At 31.3% G+C, this 26,498-nt stretch overlaps 12 protein-coding genes and 3 non-coding genes across 15 annotated transcripts; 7 read left to right on the plus strand and 8 right to left on the minus strand. All coding sequences in view use genetic code 12, as the record gives it.

The window, feature by feature from the left end:
• Nucleotides 1-657: 657 nt before the first annotated feature.
• NCR1 (sphingolipid transporter) lies at nucleotides 658-4,590 on the minus strand (the record flags this gene model as incomplete). The annotated part of the gene is made up of 2 exons (XM_064904741.1): nucleotides 658-1,007; nucleotides 1,080-4,590. 2 exons carry the CDS (start codon nucleotides 4,588-4,590, stop codon nucleotides 658-660), a joined length of 3,861 nt encoding a protein of 1,286 aa, XP_064764540.1.
• Nucleotides 4,591-7,109: 2,519 nt separating this feature from the next.
• On the plus strand, nucleotides 7,110-9,107 carry ABP2 (Abp2p; the record flags this gene model as incomplete). The annotated part of the gene is made up of 1 exon (XM_064907725.1): nucleotides 7,110-9,107. The coding sequence occupies one exon, from the start codon at nucleotides 7,110-7,112 to the stop codon at nucleotides 9,105-9,107; it is 1,998 nt and encodes a 665-aa protein (XP_064764541.1).
• A 386-nt stretch (nucleotides 9,108-9,493) lies between these two features.
• Nucleotides 9,494-10,483, minus strand: CKA2 (casein kinase 2 catalytic subunit; the record flags this gene model as incomplete). Its single annotated transcript, XM_064904733.1, has 1 exon — nucleotides 9,494-10,483. One exon carries the CDS (start codon nucleotides 10,481-10,483, stop codon nucleotides 9,494-9,496), a length of 990 nt encoding a protein of 329 aa, XP_064764542.1.
• A 1,025-nt stretch (nucleotides 10,484-11,508) lies between these two features.
• DFJ63DRAFT_310366 (uncharacterized protein) lies at nucleotides 11,509-12,483 on the plus strand (the record flags this gene model as incomplete). The annotated part of the gene is made up of 1 exon (XM_064905584.1): nucleotides 11,509-12,483. One exon carries the CDS (start codon nucleotides 11,509-11,511, stop codon nucleotides 12,481-12,483), a length of 975 nt encoding a protein of 324 aa, XP_064764543.1.
• Nucleotides 12,474-13,599, minus strand: MRPL10 (mitochondrial 54S ribosomal protein uL15m). The gene has a single exon (XM_064906698.1). It carries the CDS (start codon nucleotides 13,408-13,410, stop codon nucleotides 12,571-12,573), a length of 840 nt encoding a protein of 279 aa, XP_064764544.1. The 5' UTR covers nucleotides 13,411-13,599; the 3' UTR covers nucleotides 12,474-12,570.
• An 8-nt stretch (nucleotides 13,600-13,607) lies between these two features.
• On the plus strand, nucleotides 13,608-13,680 carry DFJ63DRAFT_t7. Its single transcript has one exon. It is a non-coding gene; the product is annotated as a tRNA-Thr (tRNA).
• A 95-nt stretch (nucleotides 13,681-13,775) lies between these two features.
• Nucleotides 13,776-15,493, minus strand: DFJ63DRAFT_332701 (putative ion transporter; the record flags this gene model as incomplete). The annotated part of the gene is made up of 2 exons (XM_064907726.1): nucleotides 13,776-15,237; nucleotides 15,300-15,493. 2 exons carry the CDS (start codon nucleotides 15,491-15,493, stop codon nucleotides 13,776-13,778), a joined length of 1,656 nt encoding a protein of 551 aa, XP_064764545.1.
• Nucleotides 15,494-16,439: 946 nt separating this feature from the next.
• Nucleotides 16,440-16,904, plus strand: DFJ63DRAFT_332702 (uncharacterized protein; the record flags this gene model as incomplete). Its single annotated transcript, XM_064907727.1, has 1 exon — nucleotides 16,440-16,904. One exon carries the CDS (start codon nucleotides 16,440-16,442, stop codon nucleotides 16,902-16,904), a length of 465 nt encoding a protein of 154 aa, XP_064764546.1.
• A 265-nt stretch (nucleotides 16,905-17,169) lies between these two features.
• RHO3 (Rho family GTPase) lies at nucleotides 17,170-18,261 on the minus strand (the record flags this gene model as incomplete). Its single annotated transcript, XM_064907344.1, has 2 exons — nucleotides 17,170-17,852; nucleotides 18,231-18,261. The coding sequence occupies 2 exons, from the start codon at nucleotides 18,259-18,261 to the stop codon at nucleotides 17,170-17,172; spliced, it is 714 nt and encodes a 237-aa protein (XP_064764547.1).
• A 631-nt stretch (nucleotides 18,262-18,892) lies between these two features.
• On the minus strand, nucleotides 18,893-19,816 carry DFJ63DRAFT_332704 (uncharacterized protein; the record flags this gene model as incomplete). The annotated part of the gene is made up of 1 exon (XM_064907728.1): nucleotides 18,893-19,816. One exon carries the CDS (start codon nucleotides 19,814-19,816, stop codon nucleotides 18,893-18,895), a length of 924 nt encoding a protein of 307 aa, XP_064764548.1.
• Nucleotides 19,817-20,172: 356 nt separating this feature from the next.
• Nucleotides 20,173-21,696, minus strand: DFJ63DRAFT_310372 (glucose N-acetyltransferase; the record flags this gene model as incomplete). Its single annotated transcript, XM_064905585.1, has 1 exon — nucleotides 20,173-21,696. The coding sequence occupies one exon, from the start codon at nucleotides 21,694-21,696 to the stop codon at nucleotides 20,173-20,175; it is 1,524 nt and encodes a 507-aa protein (XP_064764549.1).
• A 286-nt stretch (nucleotides 21,697-21,982) lies between these two features.
• Nucleotides 21,983-22,053, minus strand: DFJ63DRAFT_t27. Its single transcript has one exon. It is a non-coding gene; the product is annotated as a tRNA-Gly (tRNA).
• A 932-nt stretch (nucleotides 22,054-22,985) lies between these two features.
• On the plus strand, nucleotides 22,986-23,909 carry DFJ63DRAFT_332706 (uncharacterized protein; the record flags this gene model as incomplete). The annotated part of the gene is made up of 1 exon (XM_064907729.1): nucleotides 22,986-23,909. One exon carries the CDS (start codon nucleotides 22,986-22,988, stop codon nucleotides 23,907-23,909), a length of 924 nt encoding a protein of 307 aa, XP_064764550.1.
• A 222-nt stretch (nucleotides 23,910-24,131) lies between these two features.
• On the plus strand, nucleotides 24,132-26,398 carry DFJ63DRAFT_316509 (uncharacterized protein). The gene has a single exon (XM_064906699.1). The coding sequence runs from the start codon at nucleotides 24,344-24,346 to the stop codon at nucleotides 25,958-25,960; it is 1,617 nt and encodes a 538-aa protein (XP_064764551.1). The 5' UTR covers nucleotides 24,132-24,343; the 3' UTR covers nucleotides 25,961-26,398.
• On the plus strand, nucleotides 26,318-26,389 carry DFJ63DRAFT_t8. Its single transcript has one exon. It is a non-coding gene; the product is annotated as a tRNA-Asp (tRNA).
• Nucleotides 26,399-26,498: the final 100 nt, after the last annotated feature.

Genomic DNA, 26,498 nt, shown 5'->3' on the forward strand with positions numbered 1-26,498 from the left:
CCTCATTTCTTTACTATGTTCTTACTCTTACTCTTATTTTAATATTATTACTGTTCCATAGATAGTATCTGGTACCTTGAAACCTTATACACTCTAGACTAGAAATGAAACAGGATGGAATTCATAACAATAATAATAATTAAATTTAAGGTTTTCTTTAAATTGTATGTGGCTGACTTTTTTTTTTTTTCCTTAACCGTCCAAATTTTTGTCGTTTTAGGTCACCCACGCTTTATATGCAGGTGTTGCCTATTTGGGAATTGCCACCAGATATTTTTTTAATCAATGTCTCTCTCAATATTATCTTTTACGATAAAGTTAACTATGATAAATTAAATGTCATGATTATATAGTGTGATATTAAATGATTTCTTCTTCTTCTGGATTCAGTAATATAATTACTAATTACTTCTTCTCTCTCTCGTATGCAACCGTTTAGACATCTATTGTCGTACAAAATCAAACAACAACAAAAAATAACAATCAACCGATATTTACAATTTTTGTGTCCTTGTTTTTATTTATATTCGGTAGTTTGACAGATTATTATCGTCTATTTCTTTCTCGTCAAGGTAAATGTTTGTAATATAAAACCTTACTTCGCGGTATTGTTCATAGATTCAACAGGGTTTTTCTTTTTATCATTTAATTATTATTCTACTCGTCAAGATATCTTCTTAAGTGGCTAATATCTTCACCACCTTCGTTTACAGAATCACTGATTTGTAGATCATCAATAAATGATATAGTAGACTTATGATCATCCCCAAAATAACTTAATAAGATCGGCAATAAACATAACCCATGAATGGCTGCAATAAATACTAACGCAATCCACATTCTAAAATAATAAACTTCAAAAATTTTAGATCTAGTGAATGCTAATACTGATATACCAATAATCTTAGTTAATGTAATACCACCCAATACTGGACCTCCAACTGAACATAATGCATTATAACTCTTCAATAATTTAAAATTGGATTTCAAATCATCAGCATTTCGAGCTTCAATTCCACTACTCATAAATTGTTCATAAATTTCATCTTCATTATCATCATCAAATAATGATACTTTACTCTTCGTATAAGCTCTACTTATATGAATAGTGAATTCAACAGCAATACCAGCACAAATGATTAAATTGACTAATGATACCGCATTCAATGAAATAGACCATATGGATAATACACCCCCTATATTTACTAATATTGAAATCACAACTACAACCATAACAGTGGCAGTTCTGATTGATCCCAATAATAATGAACTTATAAGCCAAATCACAGCTAAAGCAATACCCAATAACGTAAATGTACTTGCAACAATACTTTCATATTGGACAAAGAAGATATAAAATGGTGAAAAGGCAAACATATCCAATGATGGTTGGTATTTTTTGATTTCATTGATAATACGATTTGAATTCTTATAAGCATTTATAAAATCATCTTGAGATCTTAATGGATGATGTCCAGTTCTGAAATAACTAGCATCAATAGTTTCATTTGTATGTAAAATACTGGTTGAATAAGGTGCTTTACCACCTAATGGACATGGATCACTTGGTTGTTCGATCCAATTGTTGAAGAAAAACATAAATTCTTCGTCAGTAGGGAAACCATTCATAAAGGAATCATAAGGTGGATCATGACGTTCAAAACAACTTTCACATTGACGAGTTGGGGAACGTGGTAAACAAAATTCTCTTTCCAATGGAGATTTATTTTCGGTAGTCTTTTTCATACGACAACATAAATCCAAATCTGGATTTAACCATGTTAAAAAGTCATCTAACCAATTTGAAGTTGGTTCTGAAATAGTTGATTTGGAACTACGTTTGAATTCTTGTTCTAAAATATTAGATAATGAATATTCATCACAACCTGAAAATTTACCACAAAGTTTCTTTTGATTATCGCGATCAGTAACATCTAAATCCTTAACAACAAAGAATACGGGTGGACCAACGTTTAAATATTCATAAACTGAATCAAAATAATTGATAAGATATGAATCATGAGGAATGGCAATTCTTTGATCCAATCCAAATTCAATATTTGGTAATAATGCTAATGAAATACCCAACCAAATAACAAAGAATGTTAAAATCTTAGGTTTATTGGTCTTCGAGAATATAAATGGTGCATAATACTTACCTATAAGATGTGAAAAATTATATTCATAATGTTCAGATTCATCTTCATTTCCATTTGGTAAGTCAAGGTCATCATCAATATCATCAGTTAATGCAACAGATGGATGTTCAACTTGAATACAAGGTATACAATCGATTCTATTATCTTCTAATCTCTTCTGATCTAATGATAATATTGAAACAAAGCAAGTCATCTGCAATATAAAGTTAAAAAATACAGCACCAGCACTATAAAATGCAAAATTCTTAACTGCTGGCATATCAACTCTAGTGGCTAATAAAAACATAGCAACTTGTAAGACTGCACTAATTAAACAAGAAGGACCAATATTCTTTAAAGCTTGAGATATTCTTCTTTCAATGGCAGCATTTGGATACACATCACTGACTAAATGTAATTCATGAACAATTAAAAAGATGTTATCAATTCCGACTGCCAAAACTAAAAATGGGATAACTTCAGCAATAATTAAAGTTGACTTCAATCCAATTATCGCGAATAAACCTATTGATGATAATACCGATAACAATATTATTAAAATACCTATAAGACCCAACAGGAATCTTGTTTTAACAAGACTTCTTATGGTTGTGGTTGGTAACTTTCCTCCTAAAGCTAATGAAGCGTAAACAAACATAACCAAATAGGAAATTACTATAATTTTGATATCTGTATTAGTTGATTTGTTTAATTCTTCTGTTAATGAGATTTCTGTACTGTAGGCAATGTTTAATTGAGGATTTTCTAATGATAAATTTCTTGCCCATTGTTGGAACAGATGTTCGTATTCAACTGTTTGGTTGGTGAAATTAGCGTTAGTCAGGTTACTATTAATCAATAAAGTAACTGTAAAAGCTCTTGCATCAAATATATCATCTCTATCAAATAAAACATTTCTTTGTAATGGTTGTTGGAATGTTGGTAAACAATTAACTGGAGAGTCGGTACAACTTTTTAATTGATTTTGCCAATTATCTTCATGTAAATTATTAATATTACCATAAAAGTATTGAGTGAATGATTGAATTCCACAAGTTGTATCAAGTGGTTTAAAACAAATATCATCTAATGAAGTTTGATTATTAATATACTGTAATTCCAATTCTTTTTCAAACCACCATTGAATATTATCCCAATTTAAAATTGGTTCCGAAGTGTTTTTATTGCTAATTATAATTTGTTCAATTCTAAACCATTCACCGAAACTTGATTCAAAGTAGTGTAAATTTTGAAGTGCTGGTTCATTGGGACTGACCCAAAGATTAACTGGGTTAGTTTCAAATTCCAACCAATATAATCCCAAGGATAATAATGAAGTTATGACTATAGTTGAACCTATAACAACACCTGGGAACGAAGCACAGAAGTTACCGATTGAGGCAAAACTATTTTCAATTTTATCAATCAAATTTAAATGATAATTATGAAATGTACTGAACCTGTTCTTTAGTCTCACATATGACAAAGGGCTGATTTCAACATCAAAATCATCTTCACCGATATTCAAGTCAGTATTATTATCTTTGAATTTGAAAACATAGACATGATAACCTCCCAATAGTAAGATCAACGAAATCCAAATTATCAAAATTGAAAACGAAAAGCAAGGTAACACTCCTACTTTACATTTGTTGTTAAAGTCGGTGAAGTGAGGTAATTTAGGACAAGAACTTTCACAATCTGTACAAGCACATTTATAGGATTCATCATTACACGGTTTCATTGAATCTGATCTTAATTCAATATTTGATTCAATATCATCTTGAGTTAAATTATAACTGAAATTAATTTGAAATGGTGATCCACCTAAGAATGGTTTTTCGTCACCTAAGAATTTTAAAAATTGTTTATAATCTTTAGCACCTCCTCCAATTAAATCCATGGCGTAACCATTTGTGGCTGAAAATTTAACGTTTTTACAAGAATTGAAGAAAGCTTCAGCAGTTTTTGGATCAACATACTGAGTCAACTCAGTAACTATATCTTGATTGGTATCAATTGATTTTCCTGTTTGAGTTATATTAACAAATGTTGATTGATTTGGAGAGCAAGTGAACTTGCAAAAGAAGTCATAAAAGTTCTTATGACAAGCAGGACAAGAACTTATGATAGGATCAACTCTCTTTAATGAATTTTCCATATTGGCTAATTGACTCTCGGAACAACATACAGCGGAAGTATCAAACTCAGCGCCACATAACTTCTGCAATAAATCGATTGAGTTCTGATTTGGTTTGGTTGCTTTTTCATATGAGGGACAAGGTAATGCTCCACCAAATACAGTTCTTTTACCACAGTCAGAGTACATCGCACAGTATCCATCCTGATGGATCTCTGGTGATGCAATTGATGTATCAACTGATTCAGCTGAAATAAGTGATGATAGTAGTGAAATAAACCATACGGAGATGTAATATATAGGTAACTTCATATTGAAGATAAAAAAACGAATTGACTTATAAGCAAACTACTGGATTAGAATAATAGATCAGTTTCTAATGTGATACTATCTAGTATTTCAGTTCCAAGGATGCCAATAGTGGGTATTTGAATAATGTATTGAAGCAAGTTAAGTTAAGTCTATTGGTTGCCATTTTTTGGCTGCCTTTTTCCATATCTATGCAGTAACAAGAATATCACGATTCTTTAAAGTTTGGTAGTCGCACTATAAAATTGGTGGGGGAAAGAATAATAAGCAGAAACCATATACTTCCATCAGGGAAATTACATAAAAGTATTGGAAGGAAATACCTTTATATATAGATAACTATGGTTGAATTGGAGAATGTATAATCTCTGTTATCATGGTCTAGGGGGGAAATCGTTTACATTGTTGTAAAGAAAGATCTGTAACAGAAAGTACTTTTAAAAAGTGCTTTTAAAGACTTATTCGCAACAATTTTTAGAAACTATCATATTATAAATTAACAAATATAAAGCTAAGCACACTCTAAATATTAACAAAAAAAAAAAAATTAACAGATGTGGTTTTTGTTTACAAGAACTTGACTTCACCACTTCTACTATATATCTGAATCATCTCTACTTTGAATGTTCAATAAGTAAGCAAATCTGGCTCAAAATAGGTCCTAATATCCCTTTACATTCTTCATCTATACTTGTCAATGACACTTTACTGCTTCCTGATGCTATTCTGACCACACGATATCTATTCATTGTCTTTAAGTTATTCCTACGACGACAAAATCTGGAGGTTAATACTGCTTTAACCCCCGCCCGTTTGAATCACTGGATATCGTACTTAACTTTTGCTTAAATAAATCTTACTGATTTATTAATATAACGGTCTTGTTTGACCTTCTATTCCATCTAATCTATAAATAGAGTTTTTACATTATGTTTCTCTATTCCACTCCATTTATATTTCTAAATTTATAGAATATTAAATAAATGTATATTTCGAAAAAAAAAAAAATTATTTGTTCACAAATACTGTTATGGGGATGTACTCTTTCTATGTTATGAACTAGGTCTTAGTCTCAGCCATCCTCTCAGAATCATATCATCAATATTTCCAGTATCAAGCTCTTGACAATTAAGAAGGTCAGCTTCGTAGAATTAGTTACCACTTAGTTCATAATTAACATAGCTCTTAATTGATATGTAGCAACCTGGTATGATGGTATCTTAACTATGAATATCAATGTGTCCTCTTTCAAATGGTTGTAAAATAACTAGTCCTGGACTGTCTATAGTATAAGTTAGAACCTTGATTGATACAATTAATAAAATATAACACTTCGGTGGAAGTCACCGCCAAGGAAAACTTAGCTACTATTAAAACTTGCAAAATGATACTTCTGTGGAACATTGTTAGTGATAATTTGTATTTTAGCAACCATTAAAGAAGAAAATTAAATAATAATTAAACCCCTTATCACGGTTAAGGGTACACGACCAATTATTTTGATAACAAATTCACTATTTTGCTTGGGTTTATAACCGTTTTCATATTTAAGAATTACGGGTGTTACGAATCTAACCTTTAATCTTTCACAGCTAAACCTAGTATCAATTTACAAACGTAAAAAGACAAAGATTAGTCTTCATAGCATACATATATCAAGCATACTTCTGTATTTCTGCGTGTATTGTTACTGGCATGTTCAGGCATTTAATTACTTGTACCAACGCTGATATACGCTTAGACACGAACCATTACAATAGCTAGATCTAACTATAACTGTAGACACCTCCTTACAACCAATGTTGTGTCTAATTAAATGTGTGTAATTCACAAAGACGCGATAACTTTTTAAAGTGTGTACAGTCTTTTTTCTCGTCTTTCCTTTCCCCTTTTTTAAAAAAATCGGTTTTGGTGTTGTTTGAGATTTTGGCTGAGAAAAAATTTTTAATGGGGCAATTTCCCTTTTGGGATTAAATATGATACATTGTCATAATGAATACCAAACAATTCACCTTTTGTTTATTAAAGATGCAAGTGTTCTCCATACTTTTGTGTTCGTCTATCTATGTTTAACATCGTGAATATTATTTCTATGCTTAACTCTGTATTAGTTTAGTGTAACCCTTGTCAAATATACTTTGTACTATTATTTATTATTTACATAACTGTAATTATCGTGTTTTAAATCCCATCATCTTCTTGTTATCTGCTAACCCTGTGTATCTGTCTTTTTTAAATTATTTCTGTCTACTTGTTCTTCTACATCCACCACTACTACTTCTTCTTCATTCATTCATATTCTATTGTTACTAGTACTCTTTGGTCTTCAGTTTATTCCTTGTCGGTATATTCATTCATTAGACGAAGACTCATCACCACACTCAATTTTGGAGTAGTGAAACACTCATCTCCAACTACAATATTCACTCGCTAGAATAGTTGTCCCACTCTCTCTTAATCCTTCCACGAGGCCAGATAAGTCCTCTAGTAACTAACTATATTCATTCATTTAATAATTCAATATGTCCTTAAAGTTCACCAAATCTAATACTGATAATGAACCATGGGTTCAAGTTCAACAAAAAGCCATGATAAAATGGATGAATAATACCATCCAGGATTATGATCAACTAGAACTTCCGTCCGTGACTTCCTGTCCAACTCAAATATCAAACTTGAAACAAGATCTTCAATCAGGTTTAGTTGTGATAAAATTAATTAATCGATTAGTTTTTGATTACCATAAAGTACAAGCCATAGCTAAGTCTAAAGGGAACACAACTACAAATTATCATTATGATAAACTATATTACATAACTCCAATATACTCCAATCCTAAGTTTAAATTACAAAAGATTGAGAATTTAAATGATGTGTTAAAATTCTTAAGATTGATTTTAAAACTAAATACTTCTAACATAAGTTCCGATAATATCTTCGATGGAGATTTAAAACTAACACTTGGATTGATATGGTCATTGTACTTGTTTAACATGTCCAGTAAATTCATGACTTCAACTGATACTTCCTCATTCTTTCAAATCAAACAAATCATATTCAACTGGTTAAACCCAATCGTTCCAATTGCAAACTTTCATAAAGATTGGATTCAACCTGTTCCTATATTTATGTTAATTTTCAACCATTATAGTATAACATTACCTCCATCCAGTGATTTAACAAACATTATTTCATTTATGCTTGATGATTTACACATCCCAATCCTCATAGATGTTGATGATTTCCCAGTGGATGGTTCAAGTCCAGATGAGAAATGTATCGTTACGCTTTGTGTTGAATTATATAAATATTTTGAAGTCGATAAAAATAGAGGAAATATTCATTCCTCTATATTTGAAGAAGATGAAGTTGTCGATGATGGTGACTTTAATGAATTGGTTGAATTCATAACTTACTCGAATAAGCTCAAAAATAAATTTGAGACAAAATCATTAAGATTCATCAATAGGATAAACTCCACCCTAAATGAATTAACCGATAATCACGAAACCTTTAATCAAATGGTGTCTACCATTGATAATGATTTAAAGAATACAATTGATTTGTTATTCGAAACCATCAACCAAAAGGACGCTTATTCCACTCCTTTCATAAATCAATGTTTGAACAATTTTAATCAATTAAGTTTCAAATTTGCAACCATAACTAAAATCCTTGATTCATTTATTACAATACGTCACAACAATAATGAATTGGTAAATGATGATTACAATGAAATAAAACAGTTACTAATTGATTTGAATAGTCGCTTAACTTCAATTGATTTGATTTATTATCCAAATATAAAATCATTAAACATTGATAATCTAAACTTAAAGATTCAAAATTTGAGCCAGATAAATCAAAATTATTCATTGATACTATCGCAATTATACCAAACCATACATCAGAATGAACGATTAAATGAATTGATACTGCAAAAGGCTTCATTAAATAAAGTGGGTCATAAAACGTTGTCCATGGAATGTGTTAGCATCATGGAAGATATCCAATCTTTTGTGAACAAAACTGATTCTGGTTATGAACAATCATCCTCGTTAACTATAAATGTCGACTCCACGATCACCAGCATTACAACTATCGCTAGCAGTAGAGTTTCAAAATCAAAATTGGCTGCATTTAAATCAAAGTTGAGAGTTGGCAATAATGATAATTTGACTCATTTCCAATTAATCAAATTACTCAAATCAACTTCATCATTGAACCTCGATCAAACTAATATAGATAAGTTAATCAAATTGATTCCTTTGAAATCGATCATTATCAGCTCTCATTCATTCTCAAGCACTTTATCAAATGGCACTCTAAGTACTGATGATGATTACGATGAAGATGACGATGAAGAGGAAGAAGATATTGTTGATCGTAAGAAGAATAAGAAAAGTTTAATTTTTGATGAATTACAACAGAAATTGGATTCTGAATTGTCAGGTACTAGGAATAAAGTTTATGATGTTAATGAATTCTTGCATAAACTTGAGAATGGATTCAAACTATGATTGAAATTAAATTATATATATACTTCCTTTAATACATTTTAATATATGACTTTATGATTTTTTTTAAAATATAGAAACTATTATTATGAGTTTGTTAATTAGTAACAAGAGCATTAAGTAGAAAGAAAAATTATATATGTATGTAACCTATTTAAAGAGTTGAATCAAAAAAGAATAAAGTAATTGAAGAATCATTAATATTATAGTCAGGAACTAAAGTAATAAAAAGGGAAAAGAATAATAAAATCAGCATAAAATAAAAATAAATAAAACTAACAAGAAGTTTAAAATTGATGATAATAAATGCAATGGGGAAGTTAGAGTGATATGAAGTTAATGGTGATGATTGATAGATATGATAACTGGCGATGGAGATGATGTTGAAATCACTTTAATGAGAAGAATGGATGTTCTATAGCTTCTCTTGCAGTTGGTCTCAATTGATGATCATAAGTCAATAATTTATCAATGAGATCAATCACCTCATTACTTATTAAATGCTTGTTCTCTTTATTAATGAATGCTTTCCATGGTTTCTTTGGATATTTACCTAAAATATCATCATATTCTGAACTTAAAGTCAATCCATATTTAGCAAGATATTGAGTTAATTCATCAGTACCTAATACTTTTGCAATTTGAATCAATTGATCATTATTGGAATCACCTCTGAAGAAAGGTTCCTTTTTAAATACTATAGCAGCCAACATACAACCTACTGACCAAAGATCTAATGAATAATCATATTGTTGTAAATTAATTAATAATTCTGGTCCTTTATGATATCTTGAAGCGACTCTAACATTATAATCCATTCCTTTATGATAAAATTCAGCCAAACCCCAATCGATTAACCTTAATTTCTTAGTTAAAGGATCAATCATTATATTTTGAGGTTTAACATCACGATGAATTATACCCATTGAATGACTATAATCTAATGCAATTAATAATTGAGTAAAATAATATTGGATATCAGATATTGTGAATTTAGGATATAATACTCTAAAATCAACATTTGAAATCTTTTCAAAGATTAAAGCAGGGATTTTCAGTTGATCATCTCTGACGATATCTAATAAACCAACAATATTTGGCCCTCCAGTTAAATTTTGTAAAATTTTAACTTCTCGATAGATTTTTTTTAATTTAACTGGTTTTAATACTTTTATAACACATGATTCATCATTTATAACATTAATACCTTGAAATACTTCACTATATTTCCCTCTACCAATTTTACTTAAAATCTCATAGTTCTTAATATCTCCCCATTGAATCTTATGATTTTCATAATCCCAATAATCGCTTGACTTCTTGCTATTTACATCAGTAAATACTCTTGAAACGGAGTAAACCCTGGTATTTACACTCATGTTTGATTGTGTCTTCTAATAATGACAATATGTCTGTTGACGAAATGGTTTGTCTAAATGGTTTCTCTATATCTTCTAACTCTCACTTTATGTCTAGGAATATAACTAAGACAAGACTTCGATTTCATATAAGGAAAGAAGACTGGATAGATAGACGTGGACTAATGACGAATATTAAAGAAGGATGAATGGATATTGAAGTTCTAGATGGTATACTCACAAGATCACCGTAAGTTGAACTGAACTGATAGTGTGATAAAATGAATACTGACTTTACAAACCTGACGAACGGATCTATCAAACTACTTGATGTATGGGTAAAGTATGATCTCGTTGTGGATATGGATGGTATTGATTTGATCGATGGCGAACTATGTCCTCCTCTTCCTGGTAACAGCTTTGAATCGTGTTGTAATCAGTTAGCCTTCAACTTCTAAATTTGATGATTTTACTTTTTCTGTTCAGTTTCTTTTTTTTTTTGTCTCAGTTTTTTTTTGTTGGCATTTCTGACACTGAGGATACTTTTTTGTCATAACTTTTGACAAGGTTATGGTTGAAGGTGTGGTAGTAATTACCATATGAATATTTGAGGTATGACTCCAATGCTTCGTCAATCAGTTGTACTGATGATATTTGTTAGATTAGTATTCAATTGGAAGTTTTTTAAAGTAAGACGTCAGTTGTGTGGCTAGTATAAATTGGTTTCTAACCTATTGACTAAAGGAGCCAGTCAACCACACTAACCAATTGATAATCATCATCAAGATGTCATTACTTCTTTAATCTTTCATTCCAACAGTCTTAGTTCGTTACTTTTGATTCTTAAAGTTATCTTCTCTATTAATTGAGTACACACCGATGTAAATATCACCTCTTATCCTCGTGTGCTGGATCAATGCTGTCAATTTTCGCAGTTATAAAATTTGTAGTATCAAAATCAAAATTGTAACAAGAACTTAACCTTCATCTCTTCATCAAATAATACAACAACGACTGATAACAGAAAAGCTCATAATGGTCTTAATATGATTAGAATCAATACTATAACACTTCATGATACCGGTGTCAAAAACAATGATGATAGCCACATAGAAGATGTTCAATTGTGGTATAATCAATCAAACGCGTCTACATCATCATCATCATCTCCAATTGCAACAACAACATCTACACCCGTCACAGCTTCCATAAACTCTTCGTATAGTCGACTACCTATTCACATAAACTATCGTCTTATACCGATCTATCTCATAACATGCAATCCGTATCATGTGTACTCAAATATTGAACAAACTAAAAACTGGTTTAAATCAAATCTATTGTTTCAAACGTTTAACGTAGACGAAAATATCAGTTTAATCTTCAAATCAGATGATTCAAATAGTTCAAATTACTTAATATTTTACTTTGATACTAAGCTAAACCAAATATTTTCCATTATTCTTGATTTTTCTTTGATTGATCAGATAAATAACCTAATCAGTGACTTACCAACTACTACATCCTCTACTAAAAACGATTCAAACACAACTGTTTTTGATAAGGTCTTACAAAGAAAGAAACTGAGAGCAAGCCCATTCCTTGTCGATTCTGAACCATTATCTAAAAATCAATTTACATCGAATATTCAATCATCAAAATCGACAATTGAAAGTCCCTCTTCTGCATCATCACTGATTCTTACAACTCAAGATCAAGTCAATCTGGCAATTAATAAACTTATTTTATCAGGCTTAAGAATTCGTGGGTTTTCAACTAATAATTTGAATCATAATATTAATGATAAATTAAACATTAAAGAAATTTACCAAATGACTTATAAATCGACATTATTTTCATTACGAAAGTTCAATTATAGTTTTATTAACGATAAGTTAATCTCCAAAAAGGATTTAGAATCTTCAAATTTAAAGCAAACTCCTATAAAGTTAATTGATTTACAGGATATTATTGAAAAATTATTACAATTATTTATAGACGTTGATGATCAAAATGTATAGTATATGTATTGTTATATATTAAATATAATTTATTATTATTTACAGGAATTATGAAATGTACATGTATGAATATATTCCATTGTGATCTTAAAGATCAGCAAATGAAACAAATTTAACTTCGCTATTATATTTCTTGTTAGATGCTGTTTCTAATTGTTGTGCTAATGCTGATTTACCATCAGACTTTCTGGTGGTTTTAGTAGTATTGGCTTTTAAATGATCCAATAATAAAGAAGTATCTTGTAATAAATAACCTCTCTTTTCTGGATTAGAATAGAATTCAATATCTCTTCTATGAGTTGGTCTAGCTTGTAATGGAACATAACCTTTCTTCAATAAGAATAAATCTGGATTTAAATGAGCACGTAATCCTAATTTAGTGAAATATCTGGCTACGAAGGTATGATTTAATTTTTCAATGATTTGAATGGCTTTATCTGATGCTCTGGATGCTTCAATATTTAATGGTACGTTATATTCTTCAGCCCCATTACCTAAGATCTTAACTCCGTCTTTGATAGAACCTGTTATTAATCCACATTCTCTCATCACTTTTATATCCAATAAACCACCTTCCTTTAAAGGTATTCTATTAGTATTCCAAAATTCTTGTATTCTGTCTAAATTCAATTGATGATATTCTTTCTTATGAGGTCTCTTGAATCCAATGATTGGAAATCTTAAATGATATGGAGTTTGACCACCTTCCATCCATCTTGGAACTTTTCCTCTAGCTTTTTGACCCTTTTGACCTCTACCAGAAGTCTTACCAAGTCCTGAAGCTTGACCTCTACCTAATCTCTTATATCCAACAACTGCCCCGTCATTAGGTTTTAAATATCCCATATATCCTATATTACGTATTGAGGTTAATAAATTAACCCCATTCATGACCTTGGTCTTTAAGGTTTGACCAATGGAAAACATGATGATGATGATAATGTAAATTCAACCGTAACAACTATCAATCAATCTATGAAAATTTATTAAATCAACCACTACGAAAAAGAAAAAAAATCCTGAAAAATTACATAAAGTGCGTGCCAAAATCAATTCTCGTGCAGAATTTCCACGTGATACTGACATTTTCGCAGCCACTTTATTTTTTTATTTTCAAAAAATTCGCCTTTATGGCCAAGTTGGTAAGGCACCTCACTAGTAATGAGGAGATCGTCAGTTCGAATCTGGCTGAAGGCATTTTTTTTTATTATCTAATTATTTTTGCAACTATTTGAACTACTTATATTAAACTAACATAAACAAGATGTATATAAAGTAATAACTTTGGATTATTAAAATCCTGTATAAGTAGGATCGGAATATCTTTCATAAGCATCGGCCGTCCATCTTCTAAATCTCTTTCCGAAAAGAATCATGAGGATGAATGTACCATTAAGAGCCATTGAAATTAAGAATAAAAGCCAAGTTGTAACTTTCAAACCACAAGCATCAATCCATGGTTGAAGAGCAAAACAGAAACCCATAGCAATCATATTTCTAATAAAAAGAATTAATACTAAACCTTCACTGGCAATTTTTTGATAACAATCAATAGGATATGATAATGAGATTGAACCAGCAGCACTCATTGAAAATCCAATTAATCCTTGACCTAAAACTACACTTATTGCCCAATGAGCTCCACTATACGAAGTTAAACCATAAGCAAGAATTCCAGCTGAATTCAAAATGGTTGGGATTATATGGGCATATAATCTAAATTCGGGTTCAAAAATACCATTATTTCTCTTTGATAATTGAATAACGACATAATCGACAAATGGTCCTCCAAAGAACATTCCCACAAATGAACCAATAGCTGCTCCTAAATTAGTTAATCCAACTTGATTAGGAGTGAAGTTATATGGGGGAAGACCATATATTTCAGAAGTTGTACTGGCTAATAATGTAATCCACATAACTGTAACACCATAAATAAATCCACCCCAAATGAAAGCTGGGAATCTAACCAAAAGGAATGGTCTAAAAAAGATTTTTATCCATGGTCTTGTATCATTATATTCACGATGAATGATTGCCATTCTTTGTGCATAGGATCTAAGAGGGATACTACTTTCATCATCTTCGCCGTGAGTCTTTTCATCAGAATGCATATCTATATCACTAACTTCTTCAGTTTTGATATCAGTACGACCACCTTTTGCATCTATAGTTTCACGAGATTTAATTTGAGTTAAAATTTCTGCTTCTAAAACTGTAATATCGGAACTTCTTCTAAATGAAGTATCTTCCATTAAAAATAACTGGACTACAAATGTAACAGCAAGGATAATAATCATCATATAAAATACCCATCTCCAACCCATACTGGTAGCAATATACCCTGTAGCAACAGGGGCAAGGTTATTACCAGCACATAAGGCAAAGATAACAAGACCCATTGCCGTTGATCTTTCATGCTGAAAGAAAATATCAGTGGTTGAGATTTCAACTAATGAATCAACAGGAGCAGCACTAAAACCAGCTAATACTGCGCTTCCATATAAGTATCCAAGGTTGGTGGCTCTGCTTCTTATAGCTTGACTAACCATCATGATTATAGTACAAAGCAAATAAACAAACCTTCTTCCTAATTTAAGGGCAGTTGGTTGCAAAACCACACAACCAATACCTAAGAAGAAACAAGCAATAGCCACGGTAGATGTTAAATCAAAGAATGAGCAATTAAATACAACTGTCCATTCAGCAAAAATTGGACCTGATAAATTACAACCGGCTGCTAATAAGAAAGACCTAAATTGATAAGTTAGTAAACATGTAAGAAGAATGAATAATAAAGAAAAGGTATTACATACCAAACGAAAACCAAAGCAAATTGAAAGTATCTCTTTCTTGTACTCCATCTTAAGGGATCATTGATATTTGCACTAGGTTGAGGAATAAGAATGATATTACCCTCACCCTTTTGTACTTTTAAATCACCTAGCATATCAACTAAGTGTACTGTACCAGGTACCATTTCATAATGATTATGTTCTAAATCTGACATTTTAGCTATTGATTAATGATATTGATGTAATTGTATTTTGGAGGGATTTCAAAATTTACATTTGTTGAAGAAGTTTGATGTTCTTTTATATTCTGTTTATATCTTGTTATCTTGAACTAGTATTATCAATGATATGCAGCTTGTGATAACTGATTTGATAAGTTAATAAAAGAATATACTACATGAATTAAAACCCAAAGCAAATCTATATTTCACTGTATTTTTCATGTGTTTAAAGTTCTACAAACCATGCATATAATATAACAACACTATCTGATTGTTTCACGTTTTGAGAATATCAAACCGAAATCAATCATACATTTAGACCATTTATGCTTGAATTGACTGCTGTTCCTAAATTATAATCAGACCGCAATCATCTTCCTAATTAGGAAGTTGGGTAGTAACTGAAATGATTGTAAAACAAAGGAAAACTATATTTTTGGCGACATTATACATGAATTTTCTTAACTATATTTCAAGTCTATATAAATTTGTAATTTTACTATGGGGTTGAAGCTTACTGGCTGGTGTCGATAGTAGTTTTGATAAGAAAGGAAAGTTTTGAACCCCCGCTCCCCCCATATCATAAAAGTTCGAAGGTATAGATAAGCACTATCGCACCCATATTATCATAGTGTCTGATAGACCTTTGATTGAAGATAGATTGATAAAAGATATCAATTGAACAATCGACTGAACTGTTATTGGTTTTAGGTTATGCGCTTTCCTTGATTATACCGGTTTAGACATACCTAATTTGGGTGTTATAAAGTTAATGATGTAAGGTAAAGGTTATTTAGCAGTTAGTAAATAGTGATGGTCAATTTACACGACCTCAATTTAATATTAGCAGTATCAGAAAAAAAAAATTGACATGCTCTGAATAAATTTCAATATGAAAGTTACTAGTTTTATCAAATATTACTATAGATAACTATCGAATATGGCAAAGAAGGAGGAAGGGAATGAAGAATTAGACCAAATATGGTCATTATTTCAAGATTCTCCTGAAGAAATCAAAGAAAGAAGAAAGAATATCACTCAAGTTTTACAAGAGAATACTACTCAAGTATTCCCAACTCAAATGTCTATAATGTCAGCTGCTGATGATTTAGTAGCGTGTTTTTCACTTGGAGGTCAAGTTAAGAATTATTATAGATTTGGTACTTATGATATGTGTCAAAAACAACGAGAGAAATTATGGTTTGCTATCACTCATGGTACTTTACTTGATAGTAATGATAAGAATGAAGATATTGAAAAATTAACGGCCAAGGAATTAGTTGCTCGTAATGATATTCAACAATATTATAAGAAGAGGTTATTAGAGGATAAGGCCATTGGTAGTTCTGAAGATGTATGGGATCAAAGAAAAGAACCATTAAGTAATCCGTTTAAAAAAGTGTGAAAGGTATAAATCTTTCGGTGTATATATATATAAAATATAATTCTCTCTCTGTACATAAAAAAATTGTATATTAAAATTAATCTAAACTTTTTTTTAAATTGGATGAAGTGTAATTTTACATTGTATTGGATGCTTGTATTAATATAGACAGTTTAAAAAAATAAGGTAGGAATGATAGTTATTGATAGCATGGATGAATGAATGAATGAATGAATGGATGGATTGATGAAGGGAATGAATTAAGTGATTGGGGAACATTAAAATTTTACATTATTACACAACCTTTCTTTTCAGGTTCATTTTCATTAGCACCTTTTGGTTTTGCAGTAAGAGCGCATCTTGCTGCTTCAGAAAAGGCTTCATTTACACCTCTTTTCTTTTTAGCTGAACATTCTAAATATCTTAATGCACCGATTCTTTTAGCTACAGCTAACCCTTCTTCATAAGTTATTAATCTTTTTGGTTGATGACTATTATTATTATTTTGTTGATAAGGATTTGAACTTGATTGATAAGGATTATATTCATCACGATTATTATTATTATTATTAATGTTATTATTCGCTATATCAAGATCACTATCTTCATGACTTCTTAAATCACATTTCAAAGCTACTAACACTAATTTAACACCTTCACAATGATCAGTGATTTCTCCAACCCATTTGGATTGGACATTTTCTAAGGAATCAGGAGAATCTATGGAAAAACATAACATAATACAATGAGTATCAGCATAAGAAAGAGATCTTAAACGATCAAATTCTTCTTGACCAGCTGTATCCCATAATGATAACTGTACTGATTTATTATCGATGAATATATCATGAACATAATTTTCAAATACAGTTGGTTCATAAACTTGAGGAAAATACCCAGTGGTAAACACATTTAATAATGAAGTTTTCCCACAGGCACCATCACCCAATATGACTATTTTTCTTTGAACTAAAGAGAGAGATATAAGTTAGTAAACCATGATTAAACATTGATGGTATAGTATCAATGGAAGGTTTTTGATTCAAAATTGGGTGGGATAAATTGACTGATTGATTGATGCGGCGCTTTCGAGAAATTAGACGAATCCATTGTTTTAAACAAAAGTTTATCGTACCAGAGAAATCAACTTGACTTGACATGATTTGACTTGATCAATGGATGAATCAACACGTTGACTCTTGATGTTAATTGATTCAATCATCACCATATACCAACAATGGGATGATTGATTATGAAGAAAAAAAATTACCGTATTCAGTATACCCTAATTTATTACGAATCAAAACCTCACTGAAATCATTAGATAATATAGTAAACAACACATACTTATCTGAGGAGTACTACCACAAAGAGGCATGATGATATGATATGATATGGATATGCTATGCTATGCTATGCTATGTATATATGTCTATATGACTTGATGACTTGTAGTATATAGCAGATGTAGAGTATACACTATTGGATATGGAATTAGATAATGTTTAAAGTGTTTCTTTTTCTAAATTGGAAATTATTAATTTTTAATCACAGACAGAAAAATTGTTTACGTTTAAGTTTTTCTTTTTTTTCGTTTGAACACTCTGTGTGTTTACAAATAAATTTTGTACTGCAAAAAAGGAAAACTGAGATAGACTACGAATCAATACATACAAATCTAAAACAAATTTGGAACTTTAGTTGGGATAAACTGTACGGGTGGGTGCTTTTATTGTAAACATACTGAGATATGTTTATGTGTATCAGGGGTATACATATGTAGAATATATACTATATAAATATGTAGATGCTATGAGAGGAGAGAGAGAGAGAGAGAGAGAGGGGAGGAAGACGAAAATGGGGTGATAAATAAACAAGATCTAGTGTATTTATCCATGTATGTAATGAGAAAACGAATCTGAACAATGGTGTATAACAAATGAAATGAAACGAGGTAACCAATATTACCCTAATGAATTGAATATGAATAATAGTAACTAACTGATAACTTATTCTTTACCTTCATTATCAATTAAATCTTCAAGATACATAGATGGAACCGTCTTTCTAGTTGATCTTGGTGCAGTTTGAGGAGATGCAACATTCGACATAGATTCTTGTTGTTGTTGTTGCTGTTGTAAGATTTGTTGTTGTTGTTGTTGATAAACAGAAAGTGAATATTCACTATTATTGAAATCATTATTAATATATAAATTTGGAACTTGAGAAAGTCTACTATTGGCGGTATTAACCAAATTTGGAGCTGATCCATTATATCCACTACCTCCATACATTGAAACATTAGCAGTAGATCCTCCAAATTGTCCAGATTTGATTCTTTTATGCAGCATGACTTCAGCCGTTGGTGAAATAAACATTTTAGTTAAATCATGTTTAGATGTGGCAGCTCCAGGTTCAGAATTATAAATAGTTGAATTATCTCCCATTTGTGATCCAGCATAATTTTGATGATGATTTCCAAACATTAAACTCTTGGATGGACTTATAGAATGTAATCTGGATATAGATTGTTGTAAATCATTACCGAAATTGGATGTAGATGGAGTTAAAACTGAAGCGGCATAACCTGCATTACCTCCATAAGCGGTATTATTATTATATTGATATTTTTCATAAAGTTGTTTATCATTGGCAACACCTTTCTTAGCCACTCTTGATGCGGTAAGGGAAATAATCAAATGATATAAGATAAATCCTAATAATATAGCTCCAACAATGGCTCCAACGGCTATAAATACAGTCCCAGTTGGATTCAGTTGTCTTATTATATAAGGATTGTTATCATTAGGTGGAACTGAAACTGATGGAGTAGTGAAAGTATCAACCCCAGTTAAAGTAGGCATGGTAAGAGATGGTAATCCAGTGGTACCATCATCTCTTTTGATTATAACTTGAGTCGTCAAAGTATTCATATTGTTGTGGTTTGATCTCTATACTAATTCTGACTGCAAAATAAGATTATGAATGGTTTATAGGTGTATATATATGAATGAATGAATGAAAGTAATGACGATGGAAAGGAACTTATGGTGATATACACTTCAATTGTTATGAGGCTATACTATATGAATTTAGAAGATGATGATTTTTGTTTGAAATCAGAAGTTTGTTTTGTGTATTTCAGAAAATTTTTATTGGGACAAGTTTCTAAATATGGAATTTGTAAACAAATCGAGGGAAAAGGGAAAAAGGGGACACCCGTCATTGTATGCAGGTATACACTTTTTTTTTAACAGCCATAATATATATATTTTGATCTATAACTAAACTAAACTATAAGCCAATGCTCTAATCTTGATTCCGTGAAGTCAGCTCTTATCCAATTCCAGATGTTGACACTATCACAATCATTGGTTAATCTGGGTTTATATTGACTAGGATATAACGTATAATATTCTTCCCAATCATCAACTTTGGCACAATAGATTTTATTAGCATTATAATAATCACTATTATCTTGATGTTCCCATGGTTTAGGGATTGGAGCATCTGAAAAATGTAACACTCTAACCTGTCTAAGGAGATTTATGGGTTTCCATTCATCTATATCTGTCAGTTTCTTTTGAATGAATGGTAAATATTGTGGTTCTACCGTAAATCTTCTATGATATAATTCCCCAAATTCTCCCGTTAAAACTCCATATACTTTATGAGGTAAAATCCCAATTTTAAACCCTTTCTCTCCTGTTTTAAATTTATCATCAAACACTTTATTTAAAATCTCCATATCATAATCTTGTGATCTTCTTAATTTGGATCGATTAAATATATACCAATACCATGGATTGAAAGTGTGTTTCATTAATTCATTAAACAATGCTTTAGATGGAGTGATCATCATAATATGATTAGCAAAGAAATCATCAAAATTATCATACTTATGACTCTCATAAAGTAAAGGTGGTAATAATTCAAATATATCTTGTTGTTGCTTTTTTGAATCTAATTTCGAAATATCATTCACTAATTTACCCATTCTTAAATGATATCTTCTTGTAGATGGAATTTCCACTTTCTTAGGTATTTTACGTGCTAAATCATTCACTTTACCTCTACTTTCAACCACATCATTTAACCAATATGCTTGTGGTAAAGCATATTGAATATTTTTTGGTAATTTAAATAATTCATCGATATTTCCATGACTATTGGTTAAATGTTCGAAATCAAAATCTTCATCACCAATATCCTTATATTCATCAAGGTTTAATAACATCGAATCAGAATCAAAATAAACCACTCTATCATATTCAACTTGATTAAAAATATGGAATTTCGTAAATGATGCCGACCAAGATGATGAATCACTGAACTTGACTTTAAGTAATGGAACCGGTTTTAATTTAATATGATGTTCATTAGCTAATAAATATAGATTATTCCAATTCTGAGCATTATAATGGACCATGGTTTCATCATGTAAAATGACAAAATTCTTAATTTTGGATCCAGATTTTCGTAAATGAATGAAATTTATAATGGCTAAATTTAAATATTCATAATTAGTAGCATATTGGATATAAGCAAACTTATCAACATTGAAATCATCATCATCAAAGGATTGAGTCTTATCGAAATGTTGTATCACTTCATTAGGTAGAACTCTTAAATGATTATTTAATCCAGTTTCATGAAAGTAACCAGTGGTTTCCAATAATACATGCGATATAAGGTAATAAAGGACAATGAACACAGCAACCTTATACTCCCAATTCTTTTTTATCCACGATTCGAACGACGATGTTGATGATGAACGTCGTTTCGACGTCTCCTTATCATCTGTATCATCCATTGAATATAAGTTTAGTTAAAGATGAAGGAAGACTGATATTAACTAGCGGATCAAATAAAATTTCAAAACCTTCTTACACGCGCGCGCCCCCCTACGTCAAAACCTCTTCTCGAGGGACCGTAGTGACAAAAAAAAATTGCAATTCTGCAAAATTAATGATTAGATTTATTAAGTCTCAAATTAATCAATAACTTAGGCACAAATATATCAATTAAGATAGTTAACTAGATAGATTTAATCAATTTATATTTTATAGATTATCAAAAAAATAAAAAATAAGAAAATATGCGCAAACCAGGAATCGAACCAGGGGCCCAACGATGGCAACGTTGGATTTTACCACTAAACCATTTGCGCTTATTTTACAAAATTGTAAGAGTCAAGATGTGACTTTAGTATTAGATATGCTACAGTAAAGATGGGAATGGGCAGGGATGCCGTATGTATTATGATAAGTATTAATCTTAGATATTCCTCTCCCTGGTTTACTCTAACCTAATAGGAATCTACGAGTATTTATAAACTCTGAAATCACTCAACTGATGGTACTGCCTACGCATCAGGCCAGCAGGTGCCAAGCTCGCTAGCTAGGCTAGCTCCCTCAGCCCACTGCCTATACTCCTGTATTCGCATCATACCTCATACCACCACTATTGCCAAGCACCCACTTGGTATAACTGGTAGCTCGGTAGATCTTGTATTTAAGGTTGCATGTCCTGCATATAACCACTTAATAAGTAAGTCTCATTCTGGTCCTTACAAAAATCTTAAATTTTTGGGTTCAATAATAGTTTTACGTGTCAGGTGATTTGTCATGTGATTAAAATTTCAATAAGAGAGATTTAAGGAGGAAAATATGGGGTTCTCATTTAGAATTCCTGGGGATATTCAATTAATCAATACATATTTACTTATACTATGGGGAGGACACGCCAAGAAGAGATAGACCACTGATTAGATTATTTACTTGGAAAAAGATTTAGAGAATATCGAAATGGAAAATCAAAAGAGGATGTAGGTGATAGAGATCATGCAATATCATTTTACCAACAAGTAGTCCTTGATGCTAACGCACCTGATACCTACAATGATATTATCAGGAGAGTGAAAGAGGTTCCATATAATTTGAGGCGACGGTATCTAGTAGAAACTGGGAAAACACTTCTTTCAAAACATATTGCCGAGGTTAAGATTTTAAATGAGACTACTTTGAATGAAAAGTCGCTACACTTTGTGTTTGAAAGGCATTTCTCGGACTTTTTAAATTGGAGCAAAATCATTTACAAGAGATGCCTTCTACAATAGAAAGCATTTGTGCTCGTGACGAGCTTTTAGCTAAACAGTTTAAAGAATTCAACGAATTATTAAACAGTTGTGTGAGATCTAATTCTAGCATTGATTTGACAGCCATAGAAAATGATGTCCGTTCTCTATATAAGGCTACCCCTAAACGTTTATTATTATATATTAAATACCAAAGATTGCTTTCAGTCAAACATTTGTACATGGTTTATGTTTCATCAACGGGTGGTATTGAAATAAATGTTCAAAAGCATAGTGATTTGTTTGTGGATTTAACAAAGATTTTAGCTGGATTGGCCCCAAAAAACATAGAATATCGCTGTTTGCTTGATATGAGAGAATATTTAGCAAAATTCTTTAACCATCAAGGCCCGGTCAAATTTAATTATTCAGATGGCTCGGAAGGAATTATTTCTTACAAAGTGGAGCCTCATTCTGGTAATACTTTTGTCTTATTAGAGTATAAGACAGATCAGTTTGAGAGTTCATGGGCATGGTTGTTTTTAAAACATTTTTTTATACGAAGTCCACACGAAGAAGCAAAGGCCTTCGTAGACTTTGTCAGAGAAGAATACCATATTGAACCATACCACTTTTGTCCAGCCGAAATAATTCCTCCTGAAGAATCGTACGAATCTGGTATTTATCGTCTTATCCAATTGGAATGGAGTGGATCCCTCCTTTCTAGTCACATTTATCATCCAATCAGTGTTTATATGCTTGTTGAATTATATTCAGATAGGATTCCGGTTTCCACGAGACAAGTACTTCCAGCCCAGCGAGTTGTTATCAAAAGTAAATTGAGTTTCTGTGGATTTTGTCATACTACTTCGCATAATGCTTTTACTTGCAAAGTGGCTCCAAATGTTAAAGTTAAAACAACCTCCCACAATACTTCCAAATTCAAATAGTTAATGAAAAGTTGGAAAGTGCTTTTGTAATGAGAGTCAGACTATATGATGTGAATGATATGAACTAGTTGCAAACAGATTGCACTGTTTGATTGCGACGGCAGAAAAAACTTACGCCAAAAATGGTGGGGTCGCCAAACTTAATAAGGTAAATGCCCCTAAGATCTTGATATAAGAGCATTAAACCAATACTGAGATTTTAAGTAAGTTTAATAGTCATATTTACATTTATAATTCTTTATTAGATGTCTTTTGTAGTCTTATATCTGAATAAGTGTAGCCCATGAAAAGCTCCGTCATTGTCAGTATCAGCTTATCATGTGATATGAATTGACTCCGCTATTTCTAATAGATAAAAATAAATGATAAAACGATTTTATAAAAATAGTTGAATCAATTGTACAGAATAAATCATATTCCGAAACAAATAATCAATGGTAATAGATGCAGACAGAGTGATAGGAAAATTACCTTGGGTCAAGGAAAAGAAATATTTGAAGTATTATTCGAGATATTATACTTACAATAACCCTAAAGATGTAGAACTTGAAGATAAAGCGAACAATGAAAATGATAATAATTATACAGATTACAATGATACTAACAATTCTGATTGTCAAGACTCCGATGATGATGATAATAATGATGATAATAATGCTTATACTTCTAATGATGATGACTCTGATGATGACAATCAGGATGTTGAACTCAATGATGCTGAATTGAAGGAGCTTCAAAATCTTTTCTACGAAAGGCGGTTCTACGACAGTTTAAGTGCTAATGCCTGGAATAAGATGCAAGAAGGAATCAAAGACGTTCCTGACTTCCTCAAAAATCAATACTTTGTCGATGCTGCTAGGGCAAATGTTTCGGGCTTTGACTTAGCTGTTAGTTTAGAAGGGGTCAACTTAAGTCGACGGGAACTACGAACCCAATTCCAAAAACACTTAGATCAAGCCTTTCATAAACCTAAGAAAGAATTTTTAGAAATAATGGACGAAATAGAAAAATTAGACAATTCTCATGAAGATATTAAAAATGTGTATCGATATTTGTCAGCACAGTTCGTAGACTCAGAACAGACTTTGAACTACAGTTATTCCGACTTTGAAATTGCAATTAACAACTTGGACAAGTTAACTCGTATGAAGTTAATTAAATTTCTTCAGCTAGCTAGGGTTCTAGTAGCCGAAGACTTGTATTGGATAATAATTTCTTTCTCACTTGAAATACACTTCTGTGTTATGGCAAGTGTTGGTACAAAATACTCATTCATTTTAAAACTATTGGCTAAGTTGGCTCCCGAAAAATACCCCTATGAACCGTTTCCTAGAATGCACAACTATTTCATCACAATGTTTAATGATCTTACTCCTTTTATTGCTGAATATGAGGACGGTTCTAAAAAGCGAGTTGATTACAAAATCTTGCTGATCCTTTCTGGTCCCATTGTCCTTTTGGAATATACATTACCCTGGAATGAAGCGCAACTGGCTGGGAAGACATTGAACGACTTTTTTTACCCAAAGCAATCTAGAAAAGCATGGAAACTAACTCAAGAAGAAAAAGAGCAATATGATTTCTTTCTTGATGGAAATTGTACTAGAGAAGCATTGCCATCAGGGAATCCCTTCTACATACTTGATAAAGGACAGGGGAGTAATCAAAGAAAAGGGAAGAAACCATGTCTTTATAGAGTTATTAATCGAACAGAAGCTCCAAAAGTATATGTTACCACAACTAATGCAACTACTAAAATTTATTTTTTGGTAGAATTACTATTTCACGTCGTTCCAGCTGCAAGCAGATCAATCCATAAATTTCATCAAGTAAAAGTATTAAGTAGCTTACTGTTCTGTCTGTATTGTCATACTACTAGACATATTCGATATACCTGTGAAGTTGCACCGTGTCTGATATGTCAATCTAAAACTCATATTGCACCAAAGCATAAGGCATCTGTAATTGATGATAAAGACAAAGGTAAAATACATGGGTATAGAAAAAGAAGATTCAAGCCTGAAGACTATATCAACAATTCTCTGGACTAGTCAACTTGGGTGTATTATATCAGTTTCTTTTTTCCAAATTTGTCAGATACATTCTCCATGAGATAAAGCTTTGAAATATGTCCCAGGCTAGTACGTTTATTTCAAGTAATTAGCATTTCCAATCTATGCTTTTTCGATTTTATTAGCTTTACTATTTTTACAACTCACAGCATCAAATTTCCAGACAACGAAATAACTAATGGTGGACATCATAGGTAGAAGATTCGAATAGAGGATACAAGTATAAGATATGATGAAATAAGAAATTTCCCACTTAAAATCCAAATTTTATAAATAAATCTTAGTGAAGATTGGTTCCTGCCAGAAAACTTATATTTTCAACTTCTCATAAAAACTTCCGTGATAGTTTAGTGGCTAGAATTACCGTTTGTCGCATGGTAGACCGGGGTTCAATTCCCCGTCGCGGAGCTTTTCTTTTTATTTTTATAGCAGAAGGTAAATGAATCAACTTAAACATGATATTCTCCAAGTTTTGAGTAATTTAGTCCATTTTTGGGGTCAGAATTCGATCATTAAA

This window comes from Scheffersomyces coipomensis, assembly GCF_036884675.1.
Source record: "Scheffersomyces coipomensis strain NRRL Y-17651 chromosome Unknown DFJ63scaffold_1, whole genome shotgun sequence".
Taxonomy (NCBI): domain Eukaryota; kingdom Fungi; phylum Ascomycota; class Pichiomycetes; order Serinales; family Debaryomycetaceae; genus Scheffersomyces; species Scheffersomyces coipomensis.